General features: G+C 41.3%; 1 protein-coding gene and 1 pseudogene across 5 annotated transcripts; both read left to right on the top strand.

Annotated features, from left to right (window-relative positions):
• The first annotated feature begins 5,138 nt into the window (after positions 1–5,138).
• Positions 5,139–7,556, top strand: LOC109014697 (annotated as a pseudogene).
• A 929-nt stretch (positions 7,557–8,485) lies between these two features.
• LOC109017877 (probable indole-3-acetic acid-amido synthetase GH3.1) lies at positions 8,486–12,064 on the top strand. Of its 5 annotated transcripts, none has more exons than XR_004797801.1 (5): positions 8,486–8,715; positions 9,461–9,762; positions 10,018–10,119; positions 10,259–11,685; positions 11,794–12,064. XR_004797801.1 is itself a non-coding variant. In XM_035683602.1 (5 exons), exons 1-5 carry the CDS (start codon positions 8,509–8,511, stop codon positions 11,828–11,830), a joined length of 1,923 nt encoding a protein of 640 aa, XP_035539495.1. In that variant the 5' UTR covers positions 8,486–8,508; the 3' UTR covers positions 11,831–12,064. The 5 variants fall into 5 exon arrangements, 4 of the variants coding, with proteins under 4 accessions (XP_035539495.1, XP_035539494.1, XP_035539496.1 ...); XM_035683602.1 differs by having other exon boundaries at positions 10,259–11,533; XM_035683601.1 differs by lacking the exon at positions 11,794–12,064 and having other exon boundaries at positions 10,259–11,759.
• The last annotated feature ends 1,036 nt before the right edge of the window (positions 12,065–13,100 follow it).

Below are 13,100 nucleotides of genomic sequence, written 5' to 3'. Positions count from 1 at the left end.
TTTTGCTGTTCTTATTGGGACAATGGCAGTTTCATTTGCTTGGATGTTTGGTGAAACAAAGTCAAGTGGCATAGAACTTCTTCTCGGTTAAAAAATGTTTTTTTTTTTTTTTTTTTTTTATATTTTTCTACCTATAATTTGTTTTATATTCTTGCAATTTTCAGACCATTGTGCTACCTTGAACTAATATGCAATCAAATGGATACATTTTCATAGGTATTTTAGTTCCAAAACTAAGCTCTAGAACAATACGGCAGGCTGTTGGAGTAGTGGGTTGCATTATTATGCCTCACAATGTTTTCTTGCACTCGGCTCTTGATATCATATTGAGGAATGCGCACCAAGAGTTTGACAGAATGCTTAGGAGAAACTTTCTCTTAGTATTGAAAGGGAAAAGTATTCTAACCACTACATTACAAAGCCAGTGCGTACAGGAATGAATATATAGAGAAATCAGAAAGCAACAGAACCCTTATGATTGGGACACGTCACATGATTAGTTACAATGTAAATCTTCTTGAATATTCTTCTTGCTTCTAGAAGCCTTTGGTAATTCCACTACCTTAATATCCCCCAGCGAGCCAAGCATCACTGGAACAATAGTGAGGCTTGATCGAAGCTGTGTAAACCGAGGTGCTGAGAGATGTTTAGTCATGATGTCTGCGATCTGATCTTTGCTGGAGATGAAAGAAACTTGTAAAGTTTTGGCTGCAACACGTTCCCGAACAAAGTGGTAATCTAACTCCACGTGTTTCGTTCTTGAATGCATAACTGGATTAAGTGAAAGGTATGTAGCTCCGTGATTATCACACCAAAGAATTGGTGGAGTTGAGAGCCGAATACCAAGTTCTTGCAATAGTGACTGCAACCAAATAACTTCACAGGCAGCATTAGCAACAGATTTATACTTGGCTTTCGTGGAAGACCGAGCAACAGTGGGTTGTTTTTTTGAACCCCAAGAGATTAAATGACTACCAAAGTAAATACAAAAACCTCCTGTGGAGCGACGATCATCTGGACACCCGGCCCAGTCAACATCAGAGAAGGCATCAAGTTTATATGATGAAGATGAGGAAAAACAAAGACCAAAAGTGCGGGTATGATTCAAGTAACGAAGTATGCGCTTGACTGCCTTCCAGTGGGGAAGGCGAGGACTATGCATGTACTGACAAACACGATTAACAGCAAATGAGATATCTGGTCTAGTAAAGGCTAGATATTGAAGACTTCCTACAACACTTCTGTACCATTGAGGGTCATCAAAAAGAGGTCCATCTAAGGCTGTTAATTTTTCAGTAACAGACATAGGCGTATTTACTGGTTTAGATTCATGCATGTGAGTCCGTATCAATAAATCATGAATATATTTGGATTGAGACAGACATAAACCAGATTGTGTGCGGGACACTTCTATACCAAGAAAAAAATTGAGGAACCCTAAATCTTTAACAGGAAAATATTGCTTCAAGGAAGAAATAAAATCAGCAATAAGAGTGGAATTTGAACCAGTCACCAATATGTCATCAACATATATCAGAAGATATAAACAGTCAGAAGCAGTACGCATAATAAAAAGGGATGAATCTGAAGTAGAACACGTAAAACCAAGATGAAGCAGCTTGTCACTTAATTTGGCAAACCAGGCCCTAGGGGCCTGTTTTAGACCGTATAGAGATTTTTTCAACTTACAGACATGTGCCGGAAAATCGGGATTCACGAAACCGGGAGGTTGCTTCATGTAGACAGCCTCCTCAAGGTCACCATGCAGAAAAGCGTTCTGGACGTCAAGTTGGTGCAGTGACCAGTTGGAGGTAACAGCAAGAGAGAGCAAAAGCCGAATGGTAACTGGTTTCACAATCGGACTATAGGTTTCATGATAGTCCAATCCGAGTTGCTGATGAAACCCTTGAGCAACAAGACGTGCCTTGCGACGCTCAAGAGAACCATCAGCGCGGCGCTTGGACTTGAGAACCCACTTGGATCCAAGAAGATTATAGGTCGATGAGGGAGGAACAAGATCCCAAGTTTGATTATGGAGAAGAGCATCAAACTCAGTAGCCATGGCAGTACGCCATTCAGCATATTTAGAAGCTTCTGAGAACGAGGTTGGTTCTTCGGGAACTGAAAGGGAAGAAGAAGTTTGGGGAATAGTGGATGTGGTAAGGGAACCAGATGGTTGACGAGAAGGCCACGGGATCGTTCCATCAGTGCGACGACGAGGACACTGAGTATGGGTTTTGGACCTTGTAACCATGGGATGAGTGGAAGAAGAAGGATGTGGATCATGAGGAGAAGAGGGAATATCAGCAGACTCGAGTTGTGAAACCGTATTCGGCAAGGATGATGTGACTGCAGCAGGAGACAGGGAAGATTGAGACGAAGGGGAAGAACTTGAAGACAAGCTAGCGGCAGACGAGCGTGTAGGAGAGAATAAGATGGGGTTAGGGTTAGATGGAGATATGGGCTGGGTTATAGGAGCAGTGGGCTGGGTTATAGGAGAAGTGGGCCTTGAGACATGTATGGAATCAGACGAAAGGAGGCTAGAATTATTGTGAGAGGAAACAATGAAGGGCCGACGTTGTTGGGTTACGGGAGAGAGATCAGCTTGAGATGCAAATGGAAAAACAGTCTCATCAAAAATTACATCACGAGAAATATAATTGCGACCTGTGGGAATATGAAGACAAATGTACCCTTTGTGATATGGACTATAGCCCATGAAAACACAGGGTTTGGATCTATAATCCATTTTATGTTGATTAAAAGGCCTGAGATTGGGCCAACATGCAGACCCAAAAATTTTAAAAAATTTATAATCGGGAAGACGGCCCATTAATACCTCAAAGGGCGATTTATTTTGCAAAAGCGGAGTTGGCATAGAATTAATCAAAAAAGTGGCGGTTTGAAAAGCCTGGGCCCAAAAAGAATGCGGAACCGAGGCATGAGATAAAAGAGATAGTCCGGTTTCAACAATATGACGATGTCGACGTTCCACACTTCCATTTTGTTGATGAGAGTGTGGACATGTGACCCGATGAGTTATACCACAAGACTAAAAAATATTTTTAAGGGGACGAAATTCGCCACCCCAGTCAGTTTGAACTGAGACAATCGTGGTATTAAAAGTATTACTCACATATCGAAGGAAAGCCAAAACTAAAGGAGTAACATTAGATTTCATTTGCATAGGAAAAAACTAGACATATTTGGAATAATCATCAACTAAAGAAAGATAATAGCGCATGCCATTCATGGAGAGCTCAAGGGCAGGACCCCAAACATCAAGAAATAATAATTCAAATGGGCGAGTGGAGCGGGACGAGGTGGGTGGGTGAGGCAGAACATGAGCCTTGGCGTTGCAACAAGCAGAGCAATTTTTTATTGAAGTTGAACTTGTAAACGGAAGATTGAAACGGCGAAGAATAAAAGCAGTAGTGCGTGGGGAAGGGTGACCCAATCGGGAATGCCAGAGTTGAGCTGAAGTTCTAACACCAAGGAAGGCACGAGGAGGTGAGGAGGGCACTGCACTAGACTGGAACGCATAGAGGCCATCTTCAACGTGACCCTGAAGGAGTACTTCCCGGGAACGTGAATCCTTCACAAGAAACAAATCAGAGTGAAATTCAAAGAAAACTTTATTATCATTGCAGAATTGATATACAGAAAGAAGATTTTTAGAAATTGAGGGAACATGAAGTAAATTATGTAACAGAAAAATGCCAGCTGTGGTCGGTATCTGAGCGGAACCGAGATGATGAATAGGAAGTGATGAGCCATCTCCGATGAAGACTTGGTCAGGTCCCTGATATGGCGTCGACTCCAGGTTGAGATTATTGAACTCTGAAGTGAAGTGGTGAGAGGCAGCAGTATCAGGATACCAGGTTGTGGTATTGGGTGATGGAGTAGACAAAGATGTGTTATTGGCTTGAAAAGGTGCGGGAGAAGATGATGGGTATGGAGTGGTAAGCCGATGGTAGCAGGTCAAGGCAGTGTGACCAAATTTCTGACACAGTTGGCATTGTGGACGAGTATCAGGACGTGGAGAAGCAGGATAAAACTGGGGTGAAGCGGGACGTGGAGTGAAAGGACCACGCCCACGACCTCGTCGACCTCCACGGGATGGAGCACGAGAGGATTGAGGAGTAGGAGGATATCGAACGGTATGATGGGCAGCAAGAGAAGTATTAGCAAGTAAATTCTGGGTTTGATAAGAAATACGGGACTCATGATTTAGGAGGTAACTGTAGAGCTGAGCGGAAGAAATAGTATCAGCACGAGTGGTTAGAAAAGTAACCAAAGATTCATACTCAGTGCCTAGACCCGCGAGCAAAGAAATGGAAAATTCTGAGTCGCTGAGAACATGACCAGCAGCAGTTAAGCTAGCGGCAAGAGACTTGGCTCTGTTATAATAATCAGAGACTGATTCGGGACCCTTTCGGAGAGTGGCTAGCTGAAATTTCGTGTGGCACACATGAGCGGAAGATCTCGCAGAAAAGAGATTCTGGAGAGTGGTCCATATTTCAGCAGAAGTATGACAATCCAAAACTTGTCCGAGGACTGAATCTGAAAGGGAGGAATTTAGAGTAGAAATAATGAGTTTATCTTGTAAAACCCATTTTTTGTGCTCTGGATTAGGAACATTGTCAATGGAGGAAGGAGGCATCGGTAGGGAACCATCAACATGCCCGTACAATTGATGGCCCTGCAAGAAAGGAACAATTTGAGCTTTCCATAGAAGATAGTTATCTATGGTAAGCTTGATTGTAATGAAGTGAGATGCAGTAGTGAGGATATTTGTGGTTTTATCGGATGGAGCCATTGTGGGAAAAAAAAATTGTAGAAAAGCAGGAAGGGAAAGGACGTGAGTCCTGGTCAGGCTCTTGATACCATATTGAGGAATGGGCACCAAGAGTTTGACAGAATGCCTAAGAGAAACTTTCTCTTAGTATTGAAAGGGAAAAGTATTCTAACCACTACATTACAAAGGCAGTGCGTACAGGAATGAATATATAGAGAAATCAGAAAGCAACAGAACCCTTATGATTGGGACACGTCACATGATTAGTTACAATGCAAATCTTCTTGAATATTCTTCTTGCTTCTAGAAGCCTTTGGTAATTCCACTACCTTAATATGTACAATCAAGGGAGATTGACCATAGCAAGAAAGGTCAAGTCCAAGAAGCTATTCAGTACTACTCCATTGAGTCCACTGTGGCCCTTGTTGTGTCATTCATTATCAATCTATTTGTTACAACTGTGTTTGCCCAAGGGTTTTATGGTGCAGAAATAGCCGATAGGATTGGCCTTCTAAATGCAGGACGGTATCTCCAAGAGAAGTACGGGGGTGGACTTTTTCCGATTTTATATATTTGGGCTATTGGGTTATTAGCAGCTGGTCAAAGTAGAACCATTACCGGTACTTATGCAGGGCAGTTTATCATGGGTGGTTTCCTAAACTTGAGGTTGAAAAAATGGATGAGAGCATTGATCACACGAAGCTTTGCAATCATCCCAACTATTATAGTTGCTCTTGTCTTTGATACCTCTGAGGGCACGTTAGATGTTCTAAATGAATGGCTTAATGTGCTTCAAGTCAGTCCAGATTCCCTTCGCACTTATTCCCCTGCTTTGTTTGGTGTCAAGGCAGCAGATCATGGGCACTTTTAAAATCGGCTCAGTTCTCAAGTATGTTAATCCTTTAGTCTGCATCTTCACTATCATTTTTAATTTCTTGGGATGAGCGTTTGATGCCATCAGGTTAGAAATCTATGTATACATTTTACAGAAATCTACAGTTGACTTGACTTTGAGCAAGTAATTTGAGGGTATCTTGTATAACTCTCACAATCTCTCTGTCTTTTCTTTTCTTCGGTATTGGACAATAATTTTGTGCATAGTTCTATTCTGGGTATGGCCTCATCGTTAGAAATTGCTATGGTAATGTCATATCACTTTGTTGTTCATTTGAAAATTACTCTTTAGTCTGTGCCCAGTTGTTGAGTTTAGCTTCTTTTCTGAATTCCTGTTACTGTTACCAAGTGATTTGATTAGTCGCATACATACATGTGCGCATACTGACTTGGTATTGCAGTCTTTTACCTGCATGGGCAGTGGCATTTTTTACATCTGTATTTGTGAGTCTGTGACTTTGATCAATTGTATTTTGCTAAATTCTCTGGGGATCTAATAAAATGAAAGTAGCGGGGTTTTGTCCAGTATATCGCAAGACCTTTGCTCGCTAAGAGGGGATGGTATAATCATTTGCAAGGGAGTGCTAATGTGATTGGTGTAGCAGCCAGATTATTACATGAAATTGGGGAATGCTACCACCTTCATATTGGTGTAGAAGTCAGGATTATTTTGTTTGTTCTGGAGGAAAGAGTTGAATGTCAACATGTAACTTCCCACTGTCAAGTTCTCTTGCATAGTTTAGTAACATATGTGTTTTCATAAAGAACTAGCGACTTGAAAAGTGAGTTCACTGCTTCCCTTCACCTTAATTAATGATCATGTGTTCCCTAATACCCTGCCTCTCCTTGAAGTTGGAAGCAAAATCTAATTTTCAGCATAGGATGTGCTTAGGCATAAATCCGGTGACTGTCTTCCTAGTCTAGCGTCAAAAAACAGATATATATATATATATATATATATATATATATATATTTGGAGGATATTTTCTGCACATTTACTTGTTCAACGTGTTGTTTAATGTGGTAGTTTGACAAAGAGCTGCCCGCAGGTATCAAGCTATTGGGTCTTCTTCATCTGCAGAAAGACTTTTGCTCAACGAGTTTTTATGTTTCTTATAAATTTATAGGAAAGAAAACTAAAAACACGATCCCCTCATTATTTTCCAGTACTTGCTTGTCATGCAGCCCAGACGGTATATTTCTTTGTACAGTAATAGAAAAGCAAATTAGTAATGGGATAAAAGCTCACCTTTTCTCTGTTTTATCTTTTGTTTGTAGATGGCTGCGTGGCTTGTGGCAGCACTGGTAATAGTGATTAATTGGTATCTGTTGCTCGACTTCTTCTCCTCTGAAGTTAATGGGGTGTTGTTTGGATCCGCTGTGGCTGCTTTTACGGCAGCAAATATTGGATTTATAGTTTACCTTGTTTCTCGGGGTGTTAAGTTTTCAAGTTGGCGCTGCACAGTACAGCCGAAAACTGTAGCAGAGACAGTGGGTTGAGTAACCAATCTCCATTGCTGGTTGCAATTGCAGGATGTTTAAACATACAGTATCAGTAACTGCCAGATGGATAAGTTGCTGTCATGCTGCATTTGCACAGAAGACTTCTGGCTGAGCATTATCCTCAATCTTTAAGCATAGACCAGTAGTCTATAAATCTGAAATCAGTGGTTTATTGTTTCAGTGTTGTATTAAAATAATCAATGCAGTTGTTTATGTATGATAGAACTTGTTTCTATATGAATGAAGCAAGGCCGCATGAGGCTGCTTCCGATTCGAGTTCTAGGTGGAGTATCATTCTAGTTGCAACGCCTGTAGTCAACTTGGCAATATTGAAATTGGTTTTGGAAAATTTTCTTGTTAATTTGTTTTACATGTTTTTCCTCTGATTTTCTAAATTTGGTGTGCAAGGAGTTACTCGCCACAGAAGGGAAGATCTTATATAAAGATGGTATATATGGGTTAAAATCTCCTAAATTCTTGTACAAACTTTAAGATTTAAAATTGATATATATGGAGTGAGACGCTCTTGTTATATTCTTTTCTTTAACTTCGATAGATACTCATGGGAAGTCAACCACGCCAATTGGGCAACTGAAAATTGATGTCTTATTGAGCGTAAGCTACTCAGATTGTTAAGAACCCAGTTATAGAATTGCAGCAGAATTGTTTCAGAAACAAGAGAATTGAGAAAGAATACGATGCAAGAACAATAGAAAGAAAGAATAGAACTCTAGTTTTCGAGGAACCAGTGCCTCCAAGAATGCAGAATTGCATAAAACTCTTCAACTCCCAACTCCTTTCTTCATTCTGCTTCAACACCCTTTACACAGATCTTGAGCCTCACATTACAGAACTGTCTAAATTCACAGATGATGACTTGGACGTTAGTAGTTAGGTTAGACAAATGCCGCACTGGAATGCAAGAAATGTTGAAACATCATTTGTTTAAAATTTACCTTACAGAACTGTCTAAATTCACAGATGATGATTTGGATTACATTTCGGGTCGAACCCGCTAAAAATCGGTTACAACCCAATTAACCCGACAAACAAGTAACATGTTTATAAACTCTTAGTTGCATATCAAAGTTCAAACCCTAGCCGCCTTGCCCTCCGCATTCTCTTCGTCATCACCATTGCCTCTCATCCCCATTCTGTGAAATCTCACCTCGCCTTGCCACCCAGGTTGAGCCCCAGTCTGGGCCTAGAAATCTTCACCTCCCACCCGAATAGACCTTGAGTATGGGTATGGGTTTGTTGCCGGTTGAAGTGAGAGAAAGCGGTGGTTGTGGGCTGAGGTTAAAGCTGTTGTTATGGAAGGGTTGAGCGTAGTGGTCGAAGATTTGGCGAGTTTGGTCAGAATCCTGGTTGGTTTCTTCCTCGCTCGATTGCATGATTGTGCCAGTGTTGCCCCATTCGTATTCCAGCATTTTGCTATGTGCAGACGGCCTCTTCTCCCTGCGGGCTACGACGTTTCTGCGCACAGAACATATAGTGAGAGAGAGAGAGGAAGCAAAAGTGTAAGCTTTTTACGAAAGATTATTGGGAGAAGAAAAGCTGAAACTTTTTTTTTTCTTTTGTTCCTTTTTGCTTTGTTGGTATATTTAAGCAGTTAAGCTTACCTAAGGAATTAGGTGGAGTGTGGAACTCGGAGAAGCAGATAGAGGAAGGAAAACTCGGAAGCCCTAAGTTGCCATTTGCAGGAAGGAAATATTCGGTGTCGGGTTGCTGTTTCTTGTGGGTCGGGTCGGACCTAAACTCAGTTCGGATTGGTCGGGTTGCAGCCCTTAATTCATAACAAAGTTCTGACCTAGCTATCCCGTTGCCAACACCTACTAAATTTTCATATAAATTAGCTTACTCTTACGGTCTCAGCCGTCTCCAAAACAGCTTCGTTGGCCTGCCGCTGTCGTTCATTTCGAAAACCAGCAGCTCTGACCTGGCAAATATATGGGCCCCGCATTTTTTTTCCTATTTGTTTTGTTTTTTTTTTTCTATTGGTTCGTCTCTGTGACCAGGAAAAGCTCCTCGTGGACTATGACGTGGTACGATAGGTAAGCTAGAAAAAAAAAATGTCTAAATTCCATTTTATTTCACCTATAAAAATGCCATGCTCTTTCACGAACCAAGAACCCGCACTGCACCACCAGTAGTTCTGCTAGCCAGATCTCTCATATATTCTGCCTTCGATTTCTTCCTTTTCTTTTTCTGAAGTAAACTGTGTGATCTCTCCCTAAGCTTTCAGCAATGGCGGTTGATTCACAGCTCTCCTCCCCGCTTGGCCCTCCGGCGTGCGACAAGGATTCCAAGGCACTTCTGTTCATCGAGGAGATGACGAGGAAAGCAGACGCTGTCCAGGAGAGGGTTTTGGGGGAGATACTGCTTCGGAACGCCAAGACTGAGTACCTCAGGAGGTTCCAGCTCAATGGAGCTACGGACCGAGACACGTTCAAGTCGAAAATCCCTGTCGTTTCTTATGAGGATCTTCTACCTGACATCCAGCGTATTGCTAATGGTGACCGATCCTCCATCTTCTCGGCTCACCCCATTTCTGAGTTCCTGACCAGGTGAAGATATTATCGAGCTAATCAATCTCACTTTCACACTCGCTGTTAAAATATAAAGAAAAAGAAACAAATTAAAGAACTAGAAAGAGAGAACATGCGTAGAGACCGTACTATATGTATACAGTTTATATAAAGCCAGAAGAATTCTTTAGTTTGTTTTGTGCAATCCAATGGCCGCCTAGAGAACATTATAACGAAATTATTTGGGGTTTAATTTTACGTTTTTTTGTTATGAAATTAATTGTGAAACCGCAGCTCTGCGACTTCGGCTGGTGAGAGTAAATTAATGCCGACGATTCATGAAGAGTTGGACCGTCGCCAGCTATTGTACAGTCTTCTCATGCCGGTGATGAACCTGTAAGTACATATATATATATATATATATTATATTATATTGGACTCCTTTGGTTTTTGGCAAGGCTTACATATATATTTCGTTTTATTGCTTGAAGACTAAAATTCGGCTTCATATAATTTGAAAAATGATATTTCACAGATACGTTTCCGGTTTAGACAAAGGGAAGGGACTCTACTTCTTGTTCGTGAAGGCAGAAACAAAGACTCCCGGTGGGCTCTTGGCACGTCCGGTGCTCACCAGCTACTACAAGAGCGAACATTTCAAGACCAGGCCGTATGACCCTTACAACGTCTACACCAGCCCGAATGAGGCTATTCTCTGCGCCGACTCGTTTCAGAGCATGTACACCCAGATGCTCTGCGGCCTCCTTATGCGCGAAGAGGTTCTCCGGGTCGGTGCTGTGTTTGCCTCCGGCCTGCTAAGAGCCATCCGGTTCCTACAACTTCACTGGCAACAACTGGCCCATGACATCTCTGCTGGAGCCTTAAACCCTAAAATTACAGACCCTGCTCTCCGGGATTGCATGTCCAAAATAATTGTCAAACCCAATCCCGAACTCTCCAAGTTCATAACCCAAGAGTGTTCAGGAGAGAACTGGGAAGGTATAATCACAAGAATTTGGCCTAACACGAAATACCTAGACGTGATTGTAACGGGTGCAATGGCTCAGTACATACCCACTCTTGAATATTACGGCGGGGGGCTACCTCTTTCATGCACTATGTATGCCTCCTCCGAATGCTACTTTGGGCTTAACCTCAAGCCAATGTCCAATCCTTCTGAGGTTTCCTACACTATCATGCCAAACATGTGTTACTGCGAGTTCTTGCCACATGAGCCGGACGCTCCAGCTGTATCTCGTGACTCACCTCCACCGCTTGTTGACCTTGCCGACGTCGAAGTTGGGAAACAATACGAGCTCATAATCACCACCTATGCCGGGCTTTGTCGCTACCGAGTGGGCGACATCCTACAAGTCACCGATTTCTACAACTCGGCTCCCCAATTTCGCTTCATAAGAAGAAAGAACGTGTTGTTGAGCATCGACTCGGACAAGACGGACGAAGCTGAGTTGCAAAAGGCTGGCGATAATGCATCAGCGCTCCTACAGGAATTCAACACAAGTGTGGTCGAGTACACGAGCTATGCAGACGCAAAATCAATACCAGGACACTATGTAATTTACTGGGAGTTGCTGGTGAAGGAACCGGCTAACCCTCCGACTCATGAGGTCCTGAACCTATGCTGCTTAGCCATGGAGGAGTCTCTGAACTCGGTGTACAGACAAATCCGAGTTGCAGACAACTCGATCGGTCCCCTTGAGATCAGGGTGGTCAAGAACGGCACCTTTGAAGAGCTCATGGATTATGCAATCTCCCGGGGTGCATCTATCAACCAGTACAAAGTTCCAAGGTGCGTTAACTCCTCCCCGATTGTGGAATTTCTCGACTCCAGAGTGACCTCGAAGCATTTCAGCCCTGCGCCGCCGCAATGGAACTCCGAACGACGTTGATGTTGGCCGCATGCATGACGGCATGAAATAAGAGAGAAGCTGCTAAGATTCTGTTGGTCTACCAACCAAAAAGGCCATTTCTTGTTGAATTTTACTTCGCTTTTAAAAATATGATCTTTCGTTTCAGTTTCTAATTTTGCTTTTAAATATATTAATGCAGGGTGTGCGTCCTTATGTTGATCATGAGCGCCTTATAGCTACCTAGCTAGGGTCGATGATGAGAAGAAAGGCCGTGTGACTCATGAATTTGCCAAAATTAAATTCCAAGCTTGGAGCAATATTATATATGATAAGAGCTAGGGAAATAGCATATATCAGTACTTCAAGTTTATTTAGAAATTTAAGATAATGTTCTCGTGCATATCGATGATTCTTTGTATAAATCATGGACTTAAAGAAACATAGATACAGAAAGGACCTTTACAACTAGTTTTTGCAATACTTTGCAGTGTTTATTAATTTCTTAACATCTTAAAGGTGAAAGAGAAAATAGAAAGACAAGCGACTTGTAGCTGATCTAGCTAGGCAGATCATGTACATGAATTACTAAAGTTATTTCTCAGAACCCTCGATACGGCCAATGTTTTCCATCTGGTGGAAAATATTTAATTACAGCTTCAAGTGGTATGAATGAAGTTAATAAATCATGTTAATCGACCATTCATCCAGTACAAACTGGAGAGCCATAATTCTTTTTACTAAAGCTTGCACACCAAATTATCAACATCGGCATATTACACTAATAAAAATTAAAACTCAGACCACATGTAAAGATTCAATTGTTAAAATTGTGCTACATTACCTATTTTCATTTATTATTCAAAATAAACCTTAGACTAAAATATAAGTTGGTAACGCATGCAATATGTGAATTTTAGTAATTTTGAATGGAAAATGTTAAATACTTGTTAGGCGAAAATTAAAAAAATAAATAAATCCATGTGATGTTTGAAAGGTAGGATGCAACATACGGATATTTTTACAACATACCAACTAGGTTCCTAGTACTTTTGGTCAATGTAAATTCATCCACTTGGATGGTTTGTGATGAGCTAATTATTTATTTGTCTCGTGTATGACCATGAAACGCGTGGAGATGAGGGTACATATTCATTTGGGATCTAGATTATGGTTTTCATGCTCTCCAATCAGTACTTAAAGTTGCTGATTTCACATGTTGGTATATCTATATATATGTCATTGTTTGGGGTTGCGGTCAAAACATAGCAGCCGCTTCAAGTTGTGAGAACCATCTAGGAAATACGGAAGAGAGCATTGACTAAATTAACTATTGCTTGGTTACCCAAAACAACACTCGCCAAACCTCCAAAAACTCCAAATTAATTATAAATCAGCATCTAAAAACGGATCAAAACCAATCCTTTAGCATCAAAAAGTTCCTAATGTAGATAAAGCACTGCAATTTGTAACAGATTTACAATCAATTTAAACTAGCATCTAAATATT

This window comes from Juglans regia, chromosome 12, assembly GCF_001411555.2.
Source record: "Juglans regia cultivar Chandler chromosome 12, Walnut 2.0, whole genome shotgun sequence".
NCBI classification, from domain to species: Eukaryota; Viridiplantae; Streptophyta; class Magnoliopsida; order Fagales; family Juglandaceae; genus Juglans; species Juglans regia.
The sequence above is the reverse complement of the archived record's forward strand: the minus strand, read 5'-3'. Positions and strand labels throughout refer to the sequence as shown.

Excerpts from the sequence above, each read along its gene's own strand:
- LOC109017877 (XM_035683601.1), top strand. The coding sequence starts at position 8,509 with ATGGAAGGGTTGAGCGTAGTGGTCGAAGATTTGGCGAGTTTGGTCAGA. Across the intron at positions 9,763-10,017 it reads ATTTCTGAGTTCCTGACCAG|CTCTGCGACTTCGGCTGGTG; the intron begins GTGAAGATATTA and ends GTGAAACCGCAG. Across the intron at positions 10,120-10,258 it reads CTCATGCCGGTGATGAACCT|ATACGTTTCCGGTTTAGACA; the intron begins GTAAGTACATAT and ends GATATTTCACAG.